Source organism: Aplidium turbinatum, chromosome 2, assembly GCF_918807975.1.
Source record: "Aplidium turbinatum chromosome 2, kaAplTurb1.1, whole genome shotgun sequence".
NCBI classification, from domain to species: domain Eukaryota; kingdom Metazoa; phylum Chordata; class Ascidiacea; order Aplousobranchia; family Polyclinidae; genus Aplidium; species Aplidium turbinatum.
Window position 1 is genome coordinate 49,549,235 of NC_137473.1, and position 22,221 is coordinate 49,571,455.

Below are 22,221 nucleotides of genomic sequence, written 5' to 3' on the forward strand. Positions count from 1 at the left end.
GCTGACGCAGAACGACGAGATTAACCTAGTCTGGTTCAGATGCATACTATTCAACTGATAAGCCTCTAATGCGAATGCAAGGAATCTTTCACCAGAGTAAAGTATATTAAAGCAACAATCCGACGCTCAAGCACCATACCAATGACAAGAAGCCTACGCATTAGTATCTGACAATAACCAAGCCTACTGCACGATGTTGGTACGATAACATAATAGATGTATAAATATATATAAACAGACTTGGAAAACTGGAAAAAAAACACAGCTGTTTTTCTATAACGGTGTTGCCTTTACTTGGCAAGACAAACCAAATTTGAAAGAAGTTAATGAATCAGACAAAACATGACAAGAATACACAATATTACTCTATTGATGATCTATAAAGCTTTATACAAACATTTAACAAAGCAATTCAACTAATTTCTGCAAAAGCAGCGTGTAAGCGAACATGTTATTTAACTTATTTTGCGTAAACAAAGCTGGATAAAGCCTTGCGCGTGGCCCTGCGCCAGGTTCTTAAAATATTTGGGGTGTTTGGATCACTTTAGTTCGACTCTGCTTCCAAGTAAGTGCCTTTTCGGAGGGTTGCCTTGCTCCCCAATTGAGAAGTGGGCTGTCCTTGCTGAGAAACGAGTATCGGTGCATCCGTTGTTTGGATGTAAATTAACTTCAATGCATAATTTATATAGCAGTATAAGGCCCCATGTAATGCAAGCCAAACCCTTGTGGAACATCGTTCGTATTCGTCGTGCTGGGTTTCTGCATTTGTTCAAGGAGGTTGATGATTTCACTGGCGGTGTTCGTGTCACCATCAGACGAGACTTCCCCTTCAATTCGCTGCAGTTTTCCCGGTGTCGGTTCATTAGTTTTTATTATCGCGGGCTGATCGTCGATAGAATCCCTCTCGCCACGTAAATGCAGAGAAGCTGTTTCAGGTAGCAGATCGGGCCGGGGCATACGATCGGGTGTGCCTTCTTCGTCTTCCAGCATATCAGGCCACTCTGACGCTAGACCTGCGCACAATTGAAAATTCAACTGTGCAATTTCAGAGCACTCTCTACATTAGACAGAACATTTAGAAACACCACTGAAGCTTCAAATGGCCGGTGATGCAATGCCATTTTTGTAATGTAGCAGAAAGTAACCGTCTGCAAATTAAACCAGAAAAAAATGAAACTAAGTTAAAACATGAAAATTAACTTCTTTTATTTTTGTCCAAACCGTGTCCATCAAGATAAGAAAATATCGAATAGCATCATAAAACTCAAATTTCTCGATCACATTATCAGGGAAGAAGAATTCGAAGATCTCTGTCTAAGCGATCGCCTTCTCGGGAGACGTGCTCGTGACAAACAACAACGAACATTTCTATTTAAGTTTCAAAAAAAAATCAGTTAGCAAACAACCAAAAACACATTGCGACGAAGGGAACTCTGGAAAAACTTACGAACTGCGCATCCAATTCATCAGAGGGCGCATCGGCTATGATATATACATAAACTTCTTTTATACATGTCTAAAACGTCACCTGTTAATACATTGTCTTTCGTTCGCGCATTTTGTAGGATTGGGGAGGATGTGAGTGGTGAGGATGACGGATCATTGTTGATTCCTCTTGAGTTGAGCAAGGATAAGACCAGACTTTGCAACTTTTCAAGTTTTAGCTGAACGAAGAAATTGTGTTTAAGCTCACTTTGTAAAAGTTAAGAAACTCCAAAGCATGAACGCCCATACAAGCGCACTGAATCATACGACACGAAATTTTGAGAAATAAAAAGTTCAGCCAACCAGAGTAAAAAGCAAGAAGCCTAAAAGGAGAAACTAAGCTCATGTTGGGAAATGTTTGTTAACAGGATTTAAATTGATGCTTTTTGGGGTCGGCTTTTTTTTACTCAGATTGACTTGCAGTCCCCATAATCTTTCCTTAAAAAATGACTGGCTGTACAACTATCACGGTGAGGTATCGGAAACGTTATGTTGCGCTGTATACGTCGACAAAGAACCTCATAGGCTATATAAAACATGTCAGAAAAGGAAATCAACATTCAAACAAAAACAAAGAACCTCATATGGGGGTAGGCTATATAAAACATGTCAGAAAAGGAAATCAACATTCAAACAAAAACAAAGAACCTCATATGGGGGTAGGCTATATAAAACATGTCAGAAAAGGAAATCAACATTCAAACAAAAACAAAGAACCTCATATGGGGGTAGGCTATATAAAACATGTCAGAAAAGGAAATCAACATTCAAACAAAAACAAAGAACCTCATATGGGGGTAGGCTATATAAAACATGTCAGAAAAGGAAATCAACATTCAAACAAAAACAAAGAACCTCATATGGGGGTAGGCTATATAAAACATGTCAGAAAAGGAAATCAACATTCAAACAAAAACAAAGAACCTCATATGGGGGTAGGCTATATAAAACATGTCAGAAAAGGAAATCAACATTCAAACAAAAACAAAGAACCTCATATGGGGGTAGGCTATATAAAAGACAAAGAACCTCATATGGGGGTAGGCTATATAAAACATGTCAGAAAAGGAAATCAACATTCAAACAAAAGAACGCCAAATATCAAAACATAATCTTGAGAACAACCTGCATCTGTTCTCTTTCTTGAGCCATGGAGGAAACGTATTCGTCTTTCTCGTGGTGACGTTGCTTTAGAATTTGTCGTTGGTTGTGATAGAGCGTGATGTACTCTCCTACATACAAAACGTTCATCTATCTCTAGAATGCGTTGGACTACTCAAGAATCCTACATGCGTGAATCCTTTAACAATGTAACATCATACTATTTGTTCAATAAAAAAATTGACACAAAATTACTTTTTCATAAATACGAAAAATGATCGCTTTTGTAAAAATCTTAGCGGTACAATTTGGAGTTACGAAAAGAACATTTAATTTTTTTACAAGGATCAAGAAATTCAATAGAACCAGGATAACGTACCGTTAGGAGAGAATTAATTTTACAATACCACAAACAGATACACTTGACTAATACAACAATAATAGTAACTAAATTCAATAAACGTAACTGATACATAAAATAAAACGATAAATATTCAATACAATAACAGCATTACTTCGGCAAACCGTTCGCATAATACCTCACCTATCGTGTCACATTCATTTTGGAGTTGCAGATTGACATGCTCAAGTTCCTCTGCTTTAGTTATGGCCTCGACTTTGTCCTTCATCACAGCAGCAAACCGGTCCTGAGATTACAAGCAACTTGTCTTAGTGTCACAAGCTAAGGGCCCTTCAAATGGCACATAGAGCCCTCTGGGAGAGGGGGTCAGAGCCGTTATGTAGGTTGGTAGCACATGCGGGAGGGGGGGCGGTGGAAGAAATATATCATTGTACTGCAAGGTCGGGTAGCAAAGAACGTTCTAATTTGTGACTGGTTTCAATGTTGCCCTAACTCAAATCTTCATTGGTTTCCTTGCCTACATCTCATCATAAGAATTATCATCATATAAATACAAACACAATACATCATAAAAACCCTCTGTCATGACGATATCATTATAAAAACAAATCAGATGGAAACCTATACATTTTTCCGGTCAAAGCGCGCATTGAAACAACAGGAAAACTGACATTTGCCCAGATATAATTTTACTTTACTATTCTGAAACCCGTCGGGTATGTAATTTGTTTTCATATAATAAAATGTTTTTTTACAACATGAGAACTTGGTTTATAAAAACATTTTTCTTTGTTACGTTGTCTTTGCACCTGCAACAAGCTCATGTTGTGGAGGAGCTCCATATGTTCCTCCACGGACACAGTTTCAGAGTTCTTGCTGCTCTGCTGGAAACGAAGAAATTGCTCCATGAGATCATCATGCTGACGTCGTAGTTCGTTGTAGTCGTGAAGAAGAGACGATCTCTCCTCCTCCAAGTGCTGTATTGATTTGTTTAGATCATCCACCTGCTCAGGAGAGAAGTGTTACAGTGAGATATTCTATTTGAATGAGGACTCTCTGAAAATCCTACAGAAAAAAGTTCCGGTTGATCAGATTCATAACAACTCTATCTTCCGCTTTACAGAAATACAGCTTCAGTCAAACATACTATTCTTTAGAAAGCCTATGACATTAGCAAACTAAGTAGAAGACTCTGCAATGCAGAGTCTGCATGGTTAGTTTCAAGACAAGAGAAACGTCGAAGCTTCACCAATAGATCTTACGAAAAGCACGGAAAAGAAGTTATTGCCAAATATTGAATTAAAGATACTTTGGCCATATTCGAGAAGACAGTACAGTATATCCTCACAAAGCAAATCAGTCATTTTTTTATTGATTAAACGTTTGCAGACGTTAAATCAATGTAAAATTTAGTGATTTTCCGGCTGGATCTGTAAAAATCTCTGGGGAAGCCACTAAATAGTTACCTTTTTACATAAATTAAAAACTACCATACTTAGAATCTCAAAGCGGTACACGCAATGCCTGCATAGCAAGCATCCAATCACTGCTTACAATATCATGCACACTGTAGTTATCCCTGTACCAACCACATATAACAGCAGATAAATCATTCGACAAAGATGGCTAAAGAAATCTATCAACAAAAAACAATCTTAGCTCAAATGAACCAAATACGAACGGGAAACTGTGAAACGGTTTTGAGTCAAACTGCATTCTTCAACACGTTTTGTGCATGTTGCATCAATAAACGTTGTAAAGACGTTAAACAAATAATGTTGCTTACCACGGTTGTGGTCTCTTCTGGATTATCAACCTGGACTTCGCTTTCCACCATCACGGCTGCGACGCCACCTTTGTCTTCCGCGGCGACGTCTGTGTGACCAGTGGTGTCCAGATCGCTTTGCAAGTTGGATATCATCAACTTTAATTGCTTGTTTTGTTCCCTGTATTGGAAAGTATATGTTTTCAGTTTGCATAAAAAGAGTTAGTCGTGACTTTAAAGTTGTCCCTACTTCAAAGTGTTATCAATCTAGTTCTGGTATTTATAGAAGGAAATATTAGACATAGACGCAAAATTTAACATAAAAGCAAAGAAAATCTCGATTTTTAACAGTCAATCACTATGCAAAACAAACCAAAGCCATTAAGATAGGTTGTGATGAATAAGATTTGTTTGAAATGGTTAACAAGCTACCACATTTACCCGAGTATGGCTACTGTTTCTTGGGAAGTTTTTAGTTCGCTTTGGACATTATTGAACGAAGCCTCATTGACTGAAAAATGAAGCTGTTCTGTGGGTGCAGACCCTGCTTCTTTTAAAGCACTTTCAAGTTCTGACATGCTCCTGTCTTTCGACTCCATCTGAATATACTTCGTTTGGTTAGAATTGACACAGATGAATAATGATGCTTTTGGCTGTGGTTGGATTTTTACACTGCTTACCTGTTCTTCGATGGTTGTAAGAGAAACTTTGTATTTCTCCACTTCATCTTCCAACTCCTTTCTCGCATGACTGGTCGTGACCAACTCGGTGGCCAGCTCCATTTTATCGTTACTCTGGAAGCATTAACAAGCAGCATCAATCTCGTTGCAAACTGAGATTTGTACTGTAGATAAGTCATTGAGGACCACGGTCGAACGAAAATAGAAGTCGCCACACTCGAGTTTCACCCTTGTTTGGGATCATCAATGGTCAACGATGATTACTTCACTGTGGCATCTTCGTTTTCGTTCGATCATGATCCTTAATGAGTTCTGCATTTCAATACAAAAAAGAATTGCAATACTGTCGACATTTTCGACTATGCCTCCAACGTAATCCTCTCCGACACTGTGAATGTGAAAATCGTGTTGATGTGCAATAAAAATTTGGACAAAAACTGGTAGCTGTTCGGACGCGGATTGCAGACACGCTAAAGTTTTAAATCACAGACACACACTTTTCATTTTCAAGGTCAGTGAACATAAAGTTATTAAAAAGTACTTCTGTCGTAGTTTCACATAGAATGCCTAATTAACAGTCTCGTTGGATTTTTAAAGATAGTAGATATTAAGAAAAAATCACGCTAGAAAATTTAAACATGTTTTACCATGTGACTGCTGTGAGACTATTGGTGTTAGAACAAATTCTACACGAATAGTCTCACTACAGCCAATACGCAGCTATGCTTTGAATTAGCGTACGTCTCAAGCCACCTCAGTGCTGAACGTAGCATATTCGTCTAAAACAGGATTTATAAAAAAAATTGTGTTTATCCTACAACGTCCAAAGAACTTAAGTTTGATCGACTTGTCTCAACAAGCCCTACCAGTTTCACGAATCCATCCTGCATTTCTTCGAGGTGTTGCTTCAGTTGCTTGTTTTGAATGAGTGCGCGGGAGATCGTCGCTTTATCGCTCTGAGACTGCTCAAGCAGCTTGGTATGTTCTTCGGCAGATACTACATTGTCAGATATGTTTCGCCCCATCTCTGTAAGTTGGCTTTCTTTTTCTTCGTTCAACCTAAAAGACGTTTTTTCGTAACTTCAATCGAATATTCTATAGTCTATAACTGCAGGATATATCACATTTACAAGGCAGAACGAATTCTATTTATGTATTCTTTCCAAAAGTGAGGTTTTGAATCGACTTTCAGGTATAACGATTTCTCATCAACTTCTTAAGGCTCGACACCGACTGACAAAAACACAATTGGTCATATCGTCAAAGTTGTGAAAGCATCTACTTGGATTGAAGCCAGAGGCACGGTTTGTAATTGGCGACCTTTCTATTGATGTTTTGTTTACACTATCTTTGACTTGCAATATATTTCATCATAAGCAAAACCTTGGCATTACCCTAACGTCATAAAACGTTATATTACAATTACAATAACGTGCAAGAAGTTACACAACCATTGTCAGACGAAATCGAACAGAAGGTTTGCAAAAGAAACTTTTTCATAATATTCACAACTAACTGTCAAAATTCGTACCTTGTGGAAATTTTATTTTCCGACTGAATTGAAGTAGATAGCATCAATTAGAAGTTGTATAAGATTATTCTGCATATGGTAGCAGACGTATATGAATTTGAAATCGGGTCCAATGCGGAAATACGTTTAAAAAAACAGCTTTAAATTCACGAATTGAATATGAAACTGCCATACAAGGCCATTACTAAATGTTTTTACCGTCCGCAGACGTTAATTCAATGCAAAAGAGACGAATTTTGCAAGCATGATTAGGATCTACCTGGCCAAATGTTCATTGTTTCTGAGTTGAATCTGTAGCTTGTTGTTTGCGTCGTCTCTTTCTTCAGTCACTCTCGCCAATGCAACGTTGATTTCTTGCAATTTCGATGTAAGCTCACGAGCTAAACTTTCGTCCTTGAAAAATTTAAACAATACATTTCATTGAGAAATGTTGCAGATTGATTTTGGAATCACGTTGAATAAACGTAGCATGAAGCCATAAGTGAAACTTTGGATCAAAAAATTTAATTATTTCCCAACTAGCAAAATTGGTCACTTTTACATTGCTTCAACGTCTTCAAACGTATGGAGCAATGTAAAAATGACCGACTTTGCCAGCTGGGTTGTCATCTACAAACACAATGTGACTTGTGCAATGTGCATGCGTAAAAGTCAAAGATACGCAAAACTGTTGACAAGGTAAGAAGTTGGTAATTCCCAGAGAGCACATCACTCGTTTTTTTTAAATAATGTAAAAAATGAATGATTTTCTGTCTTGAATACATATCTACCTTGTAGGATTCACTATCTTGGGTAGCGGCAGCAGTAGCTTCGAGTTGCTCAATTTTTCCTACGCAAGTTTCGAGTTGATGTTGAAGATCACTTTTTTCTTTTTCCAGCAGATCCACCTGTCAATGAAAACTTATGAAGTAAACAGTTTTATTTACACAAGCATTTTTTAAATTCCATGACACGCTGTTGTTGTGTGTGCTGAATGTACTTTATTTGAGTATAAACAACCCAGCATTGATGACCAACTAATGAATTAACAAAAGAGGGCACACTGAAGCCTCCGTTGGAAAAAAGGAAACAAACATTCATTAATTTTGTTGATTCAACATTTCCAAACAGAGAATCAAAGATAAAAAAAGGATATTTCTAAAACTTACCTGTTGAGACAGTTCAGTAACTTGGGTTTGCATTTGAGCACTCATGTCCTCGTATTGACGGGAAAGCTGCTCTCTTTCACCGGTCAGCTGCTCGAAGGCTTGTTGGTACTGTTCGTGATAAATCATATTATTGTTTATTATCAAATGACAGTTACATCCTTCAACATCGACACAACAGAAGCACGTTGCATCCTGGGGAAGATATCTATGCAACGTAAAAAGAATGTGAAAAGATGGAAAACTGATAAAAAAAAATTAGACGTTGGAATTGTGCACCACAATCGTTTCTAGTCAGTTTTCAAGCAATCTGGTATTAGAAAGTAACACTTTGTTGAGAGCTGACAATATTATTTATGAAGTATAACGTAAACAATACTGTACAAAAACTTTGTGACCAGCAATTCTATCCAACTGCACTAACGTAGCCTACATCTCTCAGCGACAATAAGCTATAGCCCGATATCACACATTCAGCACTATTCGTGCCAGGGTAAAATATATTTGGAACAATGTTCGAAATGGAACAAAAAAGTTGCCAATATAGCAAGTTGATGACATTGTCTTTAAGAGCGATACGATCGGAAAATAAATTATTACTTCAATGAACTGGCTTCAAATGTGACGTATCAGTTATTTTATGAAAACGTATACTGGGCAGCATTGAGATATTTGAAATAAACGTTTGTTAATAAGAAATAATAATAATAACTTGTTAATACCATGATTAATTAATTATTAGTTGAAGTGTGGAAAGTTAGTAGAAAAAGGGTATAACGTGATGCTGTGATTTAGAACTAAAACATCCGAATTTTAACGTAAAATTTTTGTTTTAAACATTAAAAAAACATTAAAGTCCACCCGACGTGCAAGAATGTAGATTTATTGAGAAAACAGTTTTGTAATAATATTACAAAGTACTAAAGGACAAATCGCCAAAATTAAAAAAAAACGCTTGCACAAAGTAGAAGCAAAAGAACGGATTAAAATGAAAAATCACTTGCATCTTGGTGGCCAAACACATGCCGACATGCTTGCATATCCTTTCATGCAAGAATATATTACTAACAATGTACCAAATCTAATGCCACTTTAACCTCAATCAGCTTTTGGTTCAGACTCTCTCGATCTTCTTGCAGCTGCTGGAGCTGATTCTCCGTTGTAGCACCAGAAGAGTTCGACAACTAAACAAGACAAACTTTTAAACAGATGAAATGTGACCGTGCCATTATGTAACAGTTTTACACATGCGAGGAAATAGTTCTTCACAAATACAGTTTTTTATCACGTGATATTATTCTTTAGCTGTTAAAACAACTAACAGATTGTCTACAAAGTAGTAGAAACAATGGTAGAATATTTGAAAAGAAAATATAAAAAAACGTAAAAATATAAAACCCACGTTTCGTGTTAAACATAGTTTTATACACCCATAAAAACCTGCTGCAATAAAACTTCTGCCATGGACAGCTTTTCATGCAAGTCGTCCAATTCGGCGCTCAACTTTTGGCATTCTTGGTCCTAAGGAGGCAATAAACTGTTAGGAGAACAAGCAAGAACATTTCGTCATCGTCAAGAGTTGAATTAAAGCACCCCTGCCCTTGTACACAGAGGAGATTTAAACTATGAGGATTCACTGAAACCTATTTTAGAATAAAAAACTCGAACTAACATATAGCCACGTAGGACTTCTTTTATCGTTTAAGTACTGTAGTTATATGTTAAGTATTTCCATTCCAAATGCTTCAATATTAAAACAACTTTCTAAAATTACAATCTTATCGTATTTGAAACTTGTGCGTGGCAATTCAAAGAAAGGATGAGATGACAAAAAGCTAGGAAAGTTAATCTTCAAGTGCGTACCGTACGTAAGCGTCTGGTCAACAAAAAGTTCAAAAAACATTTTAAAGCGATCTTTTTTCACCATTTAAATACCTTGTTTGAGAGTTTTCGACTCATCTCATTGGCATGCATGGTACTTTCATCACACGACTTTGTTGTCTGCTTCAAAGTCATTTGAAGTTGGTCTCTTTCTTCAGTCAGCTCAGCTTTTGCCTAAAACGACCATTAACTTTTATTATAGGCGTTGACAGTATTTACTCATCTATTGAATTGAGCATTCGACTTCAAACCGTTTAACCTAGGGCGTGGAAAGAATATGGCGACTGTTCGTACCAAATGGCTTACAAAACGGCACTACTCTGCTTTTAATTTTGCTTGAGAAAAAATAGTATTTTTGCAATATGCATTATGCAATTATATAGGCTGCTTTCTCGTTGAAGGTATATGAATTAATCATTATGAACAGGAAAGCGAAAATAACAATCTTCTCTTCATGCAGCCACGGGTGTTTCGACGGGTGTCGAACCTAGGTCCTTTCGATCGTTAGGCGGATGATCTTACTACTAAGCCAGGAAGCAACCGCCAACAAACGAGCAGGTTGCAACTGGTACATGCGCTAAACTTGCCTTCATCATAAAGGTAAAAGCTAGAACATGATCATAGAGTTAAGAAAGAAAAGCTCAAGTGGTGAGGAAAAAACAAGTGTGGTTAACGAAAACGAGAGAATAAAAAGATGGACTAACATTTATGAACGTAGTTTTTTTCTTCAGTATTCGCAAACCACACTCGTTTTTTCCTCACCACTAAAGCTTTTCTTTCTTAAATTTATGACCACATTCTTGCTTTTACCCATCATAGAGCACCCAAAGCAACGGCCACTTCTTTGTTAATGACTGACAAAACAACCCCTGAATATGAGCTTTAATTAGATGAGTTACGAATTTGTTTGGGCAGAAATTCGTATTATGTATAATTTGACACGATTCTTGCATGTTTGAAAGAATATTCTTGTTACATTGGAACAACGCGTGGGCAAACTAAAAAAAATTCCCCAACCAACGATAAGGATAGTTTGTAAAAATCGTGCTCTCCATTCTCCAATCTTTTGACAGATGTGACAATGACGTAAAATAACATTAACACAATGTTAAATTAAATGCTGGCACACAGTACATGTATTAAATATGATTACTCTCCAAAAGGAATAATATGTAAATCAAGTAGCTGTTAATTCAAACAACAAAATTTGACGATTAATATAGAAAGTCAAACTTACTGAAGTTAAAATCGCGATAGCTTCTTCATTGTTAACCGCTTCACGTTCTAAAGTTTGAAGCCGCAATTTGGCGTCTTGGAGATTGTCCTGGGATCGTTGCCGTGAGTTTTGCTCTTGAGTGGCCGAAGCACGAGCTTCGTGGATTTGGTGTTGGAGTTCTTGCTTTTCGGCCACGAGAATACCAATGGTTTGCATTTGAACCTTCAAGAAAATCAAAAGAATTTGAAGATAAAAAAGAGTTTTTGAAATCTATTTTAAAATAAACTGCGAACGTTTTCGGCCATACTCAAGTTAGCCTTTCTCAAGTAACGAAAATAACTGATTTTACATTTACCTCTGCCATACAGAAGATTTAAAATCAGTTAGTTTCGTTACTTGAGAAGGGCTAACTTGAGTATGGCCAAAAACGTTCGTAGTTTATAGTTTATGTTCAGTTCACTCTAAAAATCGTTATTTAATATATATGCCTACAGGCTTTTTTACCGCCATTATATACAGTAATAGGCTAAAAAAGAATGTCACAGAAGCTGCAAACTTTGTTTTGCTATAAAACTACTGGATTTGAAGACAAACTTGAATTGGACTATTTCAAAGTAAGACAGGACTTGTAGTTTTTGTGACAGTCCTTTAGCTATCCTATTGTAACATAGGAACTAAAAAGACCGTATGTATTATAAAATTTTGACATAATTTTATTATGTAAAATTGTGCATGGAATACCTGCAACTGCTGCCTTAACGTATTCTGTTCATTGATCCCGTGAGAATAGATTTGCTGCTTTTCCTAAAGAACATATGATTAGTTGTGTGATTCTTACTTGCCTGGTAGGGTCAAGGTACTAAATGATACACTCAACAAATATATTCAGCCAGGATTTTAAACAGGAAATCAAAGGCCATCACATGGCTGAGATGTATAAAGTTTAGATTGAATTCATTCATATATATATTTATATATAATTCAGTTTGATCCGAAGTGCTGGGGTCACAAAAGATAATAAGCGTGTAACCAGGCAGGTAGCCGTCTTATTTCAAAAGTAAACATATCAACCAGCGGACTTACAGACTCCAAGCGGTGATGTAATTCGGTCATTTGCTGCGTCAGCTTTTCTATTTGCAAAACCAGCTCTTGCTTTTGCATCGAGAGCACTGCCACTTGCTCGGCCAAACGTTGATTTCGTTTCTGAAAAAGCGAACAAGAAATAGGGTTTCAATTTGTCTTCAAAACAAGCCATTACATGATTCAAAATGCCCCTTACTTCAAGTTCAGATAGTGCATATTGATCAGCAGTCGTTGGGGTGACGTCATCATTGGAAGACATGACTGCATTGGCTTCAGCAGCAAGTCCGTTAAGCTTCGAAGATATCTGTAGAATCTTTTCAGCAGTAGTGGTAACACTATAAAATAAAAATACAAAAAGGTGAAGAACGTCTGCAAAACTTTGAGATAACTAACTTTATAGATAAATGAATTTTGGTCTTTGCATTTACATTGTTGATAATATAATTTTTTCAAATTACATTATAATTTCATCTCGTACAAAATGGGTTTCTTGTAATTATTTAGTAGAGAAAAGAGTTAAACTAATTAAAATGAAATTAATAGCAAAAAAACATAGCAGAGGTTTGATAAACTTCATTAAAATGTTGTCAATGTGTTTATTGGCCAAAATTATGTGAAACGTTAGCAAAACCGGAAAGGGTCACTCTTGATATCTCGGTGTATAATACATCTTATGAAAATAAACATAGAATGATCCATAAACGATCTTTTTCAAACACTTTGATACTTCACCTAAGACATGTGCTTCAATTGTGCAACCGGCGGGCCGCAGTGCTGCCCAAGCTAATTCCTGAGGAGAGAGAACTCCTCACTAATTTTGAAAGCTAATTTTAAAGTATCCGATTTTTAGCCTATAATGTGTTTATTGCACTACCAGTATTTGTGGACACAATGTAGGAATTGTCGTGGAACATTTTTCTTTAGCATAAACCCTCGCATCTTTATGTAGGACTTAGTGAAATACAGACTCCTTTTGCGTGTTCCGCCTTCGGTGACTAGTTGATGGGTTCACTCACATCATGTGCAAAAATACTTATTTACCCTTCCACTGAAATGTTATGCTGGTTACACCTTTGGTCGTAAACTGTGTCAAACCTGTTTCTTGACATAAACTACTTTTATCAGAAAATTATATTAAATTTTCTTCTAAAAATATTAATGCGGCATGCGGTATCATTTAAAGTTTTGTATTTGGCCCACTAGTGAAAAAGGTTGTACAATTGTACATGCCTGACCTAAGACATGTTCATGCATCCTTCTCTAAAGAATATAATATTTGTAGGAGACACATACAAAATCTTAGACACATAAAAACATTATGACACATCACTACCAACAATATGGTAAAATAAGCAGTAAGCACCTCAAATCATTGTTGGTTTGAGTATCCTTTGATTCGCCATTGTTTCCATTTAATTCATCATTGTTCTGAAACATTTGCATGTTATAATTTATCATTACAAATTTGAAGCAACTCATATAATGTTTCTTCTTATTGAACAATTTGCCAAAACACATGTTTTAGTTGAACAATTGTTTAGATTCAGTCAACTTTCAGTTTCCGTTCTCAGCTGCAATAAGCTTGCAATATGTAACAAACTACCATCATAAAACGTGCTTGGACTTTTTTTCAAGACTTGATTTCCGCAATGCTATAAAACTAGTATTTTTTCGATACCATCATGTAGTGTAAGGTATAATTATATAAACACTACAAAATCAAGAATTTCAGGCATTCACCTTATAAAAAAAATTAAGGAGTTAAGTCCACACTAAAACTTGGTAGAAAAAACTCACTTATAAAGTGTAAATAAATAATATATATAGTTTTTTGTTTGTTTTTTGCATAAACAAACATGATATGTTAACATTTTACATTATGATTGTTAGCTACATTTATATGCTAATTTTCTAAAGCAATGTAACAAAGCAATACAGAAAACAAATTTTGAAAAGAGAGTCAAAAGCTTATATCAATTATCATAAAATAAACTGTAACTTGATGTTAGTCAAAGGAAACTCACTTCATTATTGAAATCTGCAGTGGAGACTGAATTGGAATAGTCAGTGGAAGAATCTTCAAGATGATGATGTTGAACTGTCTTCCGAGTGTCAGAAAAAAAATCTCCACTGTCTTGCACGTTATTTGCGATGTCCGTTGGATAAAATAGGGATTCATTTTCTTTCAAAGAAGGTTCTATGTGATTTTCGCTTGCATGTAAATTAGAAATTTCTGAAACTGTTTCAATAACATCACCAGCTTTCAGTTCATTCACATCATGTTTTAATTCATTGAAAGCCAAGCCATTTTGTACAACTGGAACTATATCATGTTGTATTTCGACCGAATTCCTTTCAACAGTGATGGTATCTTCATTGCATACATTAGATGTCCTATCTTGTTCGTTAATACCAAAACTATTGTCTAAACCTTCTTCAAAAGTTTTGATGGATAAACTGTTATCAGTTGACTTTTCTGTAAAAGAATTTACATCTTCCGTATCTTCACTGGCTATTGATGAGACATCATCTTTAAAACTCTAAAAACGCAAAAAAAATATTTAGTATATAATATATCCACAACTAACATGACAAGCAGCACAGAAAGCACCATGGAAACGAAACAAGCGGTAACATATAGGCTATAAGTTTTTCTTTTTTTCTGATTTTGCCAATATATTTCAAAGGAATTCACATGTTGTATTAAGCAAGTACAAATTTTCAAATAGTAAAATTCATTGGGTACCGTAGGGAAACAATTGCAGAAAAAAGTTTAACAATAACAAAAATTGTATTACAAACACAAAATTACAATCCAGTACACACAAACTGTTATCAACTCAGTAGCGTACTGTGTTTAACTGTTTATTGTTTACGGTAGTGTAGTACCGGTACTGAAATACTAAGCTTTTAAATAGCTCTTTATTCAATTCAACATAGAAATGAAAACAGTTATGTATATGTATTTTGTATTGTATATATATATTAAACATACTCCATAGATACCTTTGTAGTAACATCTTTCTCACGCTTTTGTTTGAATTGACGAAGCTGGAAAAAGGTATTGAAGTTACTCCTACTGCAAGTATAGTACTAAATAATTCATCAATTGAAACTGTATTCATGTCAGCTAGAATCGTTAAAACATAAACTACTATATATTTTGGCACATAATAAAAAGCAAATCATTCAAAAAAGATGTAACAATGGTTTAGTCAGCAGAAAAAGGGCCTTCCACAAACCAGATGACTTAAAGCATGACATGATAAGCATTGCTGAGTTGAAAGAAGCTGAGATCATGAAAAAGATGAGTGATACCGGTAACACATGACAAAATATTAACATTGAATAAACATATTAATAAAAAAAAAAAATTATTTGTAAACATTAAATATATTTTTTAAAGATTTTATACGACTTTCTAATTCTGTACGATTTTTCAAATTTAAGTTGAGCTCAAATTGTATAATACTGTTCTCATTACAGATAAAAAAATCAATTTGGATAACTGAAATTTAGTTTTATATTATAGTGTAAAACATAATCACTGTACTGTACCTTTCGCTTTGCAGCTGCAATTTTCTTTTCCCTTTTTGCATCTGGCATTGTTCATTGTTATTATTAGAACTTTATAAATTCTGCCATTACAAAATGGAACATATATTCTAATTTTAAAACCCACACAACAATGCTAAAAAGATTAAAAGTAGGTTATCTTCAGTCCGCAAGGCTATTTTCATTTTAAAACCAGTCCATAAAAGAAAAAAGGTTGGGAACCGCTAGCCGCTGACCTATGCTACAAACTGTCTCATTCACTATCATCTAATCTAAGATAGACCAGTAACTATTCTATGTATTGAAACTGACTCAATGCAGTATAACAGATCTTTTCAAAGTATGTAATGCTAGCGTTGCATTTAACACCTTGTACAGTACCGATAGCTATCATCAAAATAGGCATCAAGGCGCTAGGCATCAAGGCTAGGCGCTGACCTATGCTACAAACTGTCTCATTCACTATCATCTAAGATCAAGCCTTAAAGCAGCCGGTGGCCATCGCGGCCATGGCCGCTAAGTAGTGTTTGAATGACCGCCTGTGCTACCTCCTCCGTCGGCCAAGTTTGGCCGCCGGTTTCTTCTAGCCAATTATTTAATTTCGCAATAGAATGATCGTGGATTAAATGTCGAAAATATGTAGCATCAAAGAATGACGCAGAATTAGGTCAGCGCATCATAGTCACTACTGTTGTATTGAATACTTCCAGCTGCAATCACCAGCGTTGTAAGTCTTGTTTGCAATTTCCGATGTTTATTTTAACGAAGTGTTAATCCGAAGTGCTAATTTACATCGGCTGGCAATATTGTTGTTTTTATATCGATTCACTGTTGTCGGACATTGAATCATTGTTAAAAAGGAGAACTAGGTTAGTTGACATCTGTGGGTAAAAGACGTGTCTTAATAGTTGAGAACGCTGTGGGTTAGTGACTTCACACCCTCAAAGGTGACATCATAACGGAATAAATGGTCAGGTTTTATGAAAGGCGGTATGCAGTTGAAACAATTTACTGAGCTGCGAGCAGTTAAAACAATTTAGGGTCGTTAGATGGTCCCGCAATACCGGATTACAATCCCGATAAAGCATTTAATGCGTGGTACAACGATTCTATTGCAGGACGTCGCCCAGACTTCAACAACGCTAAGTGATCATTTTAACATTGTTGCAAGTTTAATGCTATTTACTTGTGCTATCGTTGTTGTATTTTGGCCTCCAAGTACGCAGATTTGGCCGCCGAGAAGGAGCTCTCGGTAGGCCACGATGGCTGCCGGAAAAAAACACGAGTTTTAAGGCCTGAAGATATACTACGTATTCTACCTATGTATTGAAACTGACTCAATGCAGTATAACAGATCTTTTCAAAGTATGTAATGCTAGCATTGCATTTAACATCTTGTACAGTACCGATAACTAACATCAAAATAGGCATCCTACAATAGGATGCCTATTTTGATGTCTGCATTTAGAAGTAGGATATTCTATACTTACAAGCCAATCTAAGAATCAATTAATTTTTTGTTATGGTGCAAATAAGCAGAAAGCACAATGGCAAACAATAAACACACAGGCCGTCAACACATATTGCTATTGGATTAGGATAGCCTTAGCCTTCAGTACTAACTACGGTATTACATTTACTGTATTTTCACTTTTTCAGTGAGATCAGATGAGATTACGTGTAAAGTTATCACTTGGAGACGCTATTTTTTCTGATTTTTTTAATGTTTTAGTAGGCGGTGGGCCCAGGGCGAGACTTCACCATTGCACTTCGGAGAAGTTGACCTCTGTGATTACCCCAAATGTGGGTAACTCGGTCGTATAATTTCTGTTAGTGGGGACTGCGTTCGCGCTATCCCTTAAAAAAAAAAAAAAAAAAAAAAGTTGCCATGAGTCCCAGTTTCGTTTGGTGGATTCTAATTGCTGATCATGAAAGAAAAAAATATTAATTTCTTGTACTTTCTACTTTTTTATATTTCTATAAAAGGTAAACCATAAAAATTTATTTTACCATCACCCAGAAGCGTAAATGTTGTTATTCGTTAGCCCTTGGGGGGCCCGTCATGTAGCAAAAGGGCCCGGAAAGAAATTAGGTGTCTAAAGTGGTGACTTAATGCCTTACGTGCAAACATGTTCTGTTAAAAGCACCCTAAATTAAATCACTAAAGTTGGTTATTCTCCTGTCCTGGGGGGGAGGGGCATAGAGAAATTTTCACTAGGGGCCCGGAATGACTCTTCGTACCCCTAGTGAAAATTTCTCTCAGAGGCCCTGCCCAGAAGTGGGCAGTGACTAGCTCCTTCTTGTTTGCGTAACGGTCGAGTCGAGTACATAATTGTGTGAGTAGCAATAGTATCCTTTCCTTAACTTGACAACTGCTTTCAAAGTACAATCACCACATGTAGGCCTAGCACATTCTCTGCAGTGCATATGAATTTCACTTTTTATACAACTAAGTCGACATAGTCAGTTCACGAGTAACATAGGTGATGCCTGATGAGCTACATTCGTTTCAGTCACACTCCTGCTACTTTACAATTTTAAACGAAAAAAAATCATTTCATTGTTTTTGGAGATTTTTTTATAAAAACAGTCCATGAAAACATCGAAACAAAAATCATTCGACTATTGCCGGAAACACCCAAGCCACGTTGATACCAACAAGAGTGACATTGAATTCTTCGTTGTGTTGTCATTGACTCAGTTCAGTTCAATTGCTTTTTATTTCTGACCATCGTACCAAAAAAAAATACACGTCAACATAGCAAAGGTCGAGAAAAAGGTAGAAGCGACAAAACGCGAACGTTAAAACGTGCTTGTGACCGAAGTAAGTTATTGAGTTGAAAGAAATTTGGCACGGTCGCAACACCTTCAGAAAAATTTAAGATAGGCTATAAAGGAAAAAAAAATAAAATGTTACAAAAATAAAATAAACAACATAATTATATTTAAGCTATATAGCTTTATTAGCCCACATAGCTTTGGCTGATATATTTAAGATTTGTATGGACAGTTGCTATGAAGATCGGCCATGGTGCGTTATCAAGAGTGCTCATTGGTGCCATCTCATGAAACGTCGGTACGGAAAGAATTAGTCACTTGTCGATGCCTTTTTTTTTCGGACACGAAGCAAGTTCTTGAACTTTCTCAAAGCGAGTTGAAACGTCTGTTCATTCAGTAATATATAGTAGCCTATAGCCCAACTAACACCTCAATTCTTTCCAGTGTTGGGAAGACTTTTCTCGGTTGGAAAAGACGTGTTGAAACCGAAGCGAGCAGCAAGACGGGTCAAAAAACATAAGTTTGTAATTGTGTTAATGCTGAAGGCTGCAAGACGGTCTTCACTAACGTTATCATAAGCCTACTTTTTTGTTAAAAATTTGTTGCTTAATTGGGTAGTCTCGTGCAATGGAAATCATGAATGCAATCCACTGTCCACATAATTATATTCAGAGATGGGCAAGATCACCAGTATTGGTGATCTTGAAGATCAAGATCAAGATCACCAAACTATGTGATCTTGAAGATCAAGATCAAGATCGTGATCTTGAAGATCAAGATCACTTTCAAGATCACTTTTTGTGTACTTGAAAAAAAATGGAGTTTTTGATCAATGATGTTGCAAAAAATAATAACTATAAGCAATCTGGGTAAAGGTATATAGTTGGTATTGCTAACTTTTACTTTTAACTACTCGATCGCTGGCCTAAGAATTGTAATAAGTTAGTGACTGTTGCTATTATAGGCCTATATCAATTGTTGACGTAGTTTGCTTAGAATCGCAACGTCACCCCCAAGGCCGAGGTTAATTACAGTAGTTCTGAAAAGTCGCAAAATTTGCAATTAGCTTTATACTTTTTATTTATAATAAATAAATAAAAATAAAGTTTAAACCGCATCATTTTTTACCAAATTTTTGTCTGGTTCATGTGGGAGTTTTTATTCGTGTTACTAAGTAGTTTTAACTTTCACTGCATTACCGTATGTAAATGTTTATTGCACTATTTACCCACCTGGCAACTTTGATACTGTTGTCTGCTATCAAAAAAGTTCAGAGGTTTGCGGTCCGACAAACCGCTCCATACTCAGACCCTAAACAAGTCTTGGTCTGGTTGATTTGCTGCAATAAACCACTTTACATGACCAAAGTCGGCTAGAATCCAGATTTTTTAACACCGCCATTCTAGACTTTTGAAACATCTAAAATTGGGTCAATAAAAGCAAACATTTCTTTAAAATTCACATTAAATCATTTTTATTATACGTAAACATAAAGTACACGGAAGTTGACTTCTTCATTATGACCAACACAAAAAACTTTTTCAATTTTGAAATGGCAACACTGACCAGATTTGATGGAGACTTTAAATCGTCTTTTGTTGGGCACATATCATATTAACAGTGGCTTAATGTTAGTAGTTGCCACTAACTACTTTGTACAGTACGAGTTCTAAAAAAATGCCTCTATGTAGGAAGTAAAATTCAATTTTAAAGTGATCTTGATCTTATTGTTCTTCAAGATCAAGATCACACAAAAAAAAAGTGATCTTAGATCAAGATCAAGATCACCAAAAAAAAAGTGATCTTGAAGATCAAGATCAAGATCACGCCCATCTCTGATTATATTGCATCGGGTAGCCTATTTGACCGTCTTTTCTGTGGAATAATATTAATGTTACAGTTGTATTTATTGTCGCTCTACAACAGCTTTCTAAGGTCTTTTAGCGACAGGGCTCATTTTTAATTTCAATTATCATGATTTCCCAACTTATTCTCACTGCGTTTTTCAAGGAAGAACACAATTGGTAGGCCTACTGCTTTTAAAGTCTGTGGTTTGACACGACCTGGAATCAATCTCATATCGACCAGCACCAGAGTCGAAAGCGAAATCACTCGGCCACTGAACTGATGCCTTTCCTGTGGAGAATAAGTACGAAGACGTTTTTCATTTCAGTTACGTTAAGATTGCATTTCGTAGCAAAAAGGTATTTTAATTAAATAGGCCTACTCGTTGCGTGGTTTGCGTATATTTGTAACAGAAACAGGTTGGTTAAAGATGATGAACATGTCTACAAACCTTGTGATTAAATTGTAGGCTGGGCATTTATCATATTTCTCAATCAAAATTATGAAATATGTTGTGTCTTAGCCTATTATATACGGTATGTGACTTGTTTATAGCCTACTGTATGTTCAGAAAGGGATACTTTTTGTTTAGTAGGCTACCGGTACCATAATAAATTGCATTCGATATCTGACCTTTCACAGAGAGGTTCGATTCATGATTTAATCTAAAACCCTTGCCTGTTAATGGAACAATTAGGCTACAGTTTTTACTTAGGTCTGTTCAGGCTTACTAGCATGCTTTTCATATTCACATATCTAAAAATTCAACTCAAAAGTACAGTGACATACGCAAAGACCGTGAGTGTTTGTATTTTACAAACAGATAGCCGCGGCTACCCTAAATCTTGATCAGACTATAAAGTAGCATTAGGCTACTCTTAATAAAAAAAATGTCAAATTACATCGTACGCTCCCCTCTTCCAGTAAGAAAATCCTGCGTTCTCCACTGAAAATATCCTCCATGGTCGTGGTTCATTGGGTTGAGTAAGCGAACTACGTCATCTATATAAAACATTATAGCCTATGCGACGTCAAGAGTAGCCTATATCATATTTTTTGATTTCAATACAAAATCTATCCAAATGAGTAAACTAGTTCCTGCAAACTAAAAAATTATCGTCAATGCAAGCTAAATATGGTAGGCTAATCTTACACCATACGACTTACTGGTTATTATTAGCAAATGGGCATTTTTTCAATTGGTTTCGATTCAAAATTTAATTTTGGTTACCGGGATAAACATAGGCTAATGCGCCTCAAAATTCATTTATAATCAAAGTGGAAGCAAAAAGCCATTTCAATCAACAACATTGTTCTTCAAGGGTTCATTTTCGGCTTCGTTCGAGCTTAAAAAGCATTTTAGCAAAACGTTTCAAAACCGTTCACAACTAGCAGTCATTGCTATTTTTACATTATTTTAACATCTCTAGTCATTGAAACAATGTAAAAATTGTAGCCAACGTTTGTAGGCTTAGTTGTTTTGTTGTCTATATTGATAATGCTTTTGAAGGTTTTCCATGACGTTGCTGGTTATGCTTTCAGGTAATAATGTTATGGTTTTATTTATTGTCGCTCTACTAACAGCCAAGGTCTTTTAGCGACTGGGCTAATTTTTAATTTATATCAGGTTTACGATGTTATCACATTTTTATTACCCGACTCATTCTCACTGCGCTATGCAGGATAGAACACAATCGTTACTGTTTTTAAAGTCTTCGGTTTGACCCGACCTGGAATCGATCTCAGATCTACCAGCACCAGAGCCGAAGGCGAAACCACTCGGCCACTGAGCTGG

General features: G+C 36.0%; 1 protein-coding gene and 1 pseudogene across 1 annotated transcript; one reads left to right on the forward strand and one right to left on the reverse strand.

Annotated features, from left to right (window-relative positions):
* Positions 1-92: 92 nt before the first annotated feature.
* On the reverse strand, positions 93-15,941 carry LOC145764629 (golgin subfamily A member 2-like). The gene is made up of 23 exons (XM_082576267.1): positions 15,807-15,941; positions 15,255-15,299; positions 14,273-14,788; positions 13,612-13,676; positions 12,445-12,583; positions 12,249-12,368; positions 11,907-11,969; positions 11,187-11,387; positions 10,004-10,123; positions 9,509-9,589; positions 9,166-9,252; positions 8,072-8,179; positions 7,694-7,810; positions 7,183-7,316; positions 6,259-6,451; positions 5,393-5,506; positions 5,154-5,311; positions 4,734-4,893; positions 3,757-3,951; positions 3,131-3,233; positions 2,611-2,717; positions 1,529-1,664; positions 93-1,013 (listed from the first exon to the last, which is right to left on the reverse strand). Exons 1-23 carry the CDS (start codon positions 15,852-15,854, stop codon positions 682-684), a joined length of 3,342 nt encoding a protein of 1,113 aa, XP_082432393.1. The 5' UTR covers positions 15,855-15,941; the 3' UTR covers positions 93-681.
* A 1,586-nt stretch (positions 15,942-17,527) lies between these two features.
* On the forward strand, positions 17,528-17,663 carry LOC145765720 (U1 spliceosomal RNA; annotated as a pseudogene).
* The last annotated feature ends 4,558 nt before the right edge of the window (positions 17,664-22,221 follow it).

Excerpts from the sequence above, each read along its gene's own strand:
- LOC145764629 (XM_082576267.1), bottom strand. The coding sequence starts at position 15,854 with ATGCCAGATGCAAAAAGGGAAAAGAAAATTGCAGCTGCAAAGCGAAAG. Across the intron at positions 7,317-7,693 it reads AAGATAGTGAATCCTACAAG|GACGAAAGTTTAGCTCGTGA; the intron begins GTAGATATGTAT and ends AAATTTTTCAAG. Across the intron at positions 6,452-7,182 it reads AACAATGAACATTTGGCCAG|GTTGAACGAAGAAAAAGAAA; the intron begins GTAGATCCTAAT and ends AACGTCTTTTAG.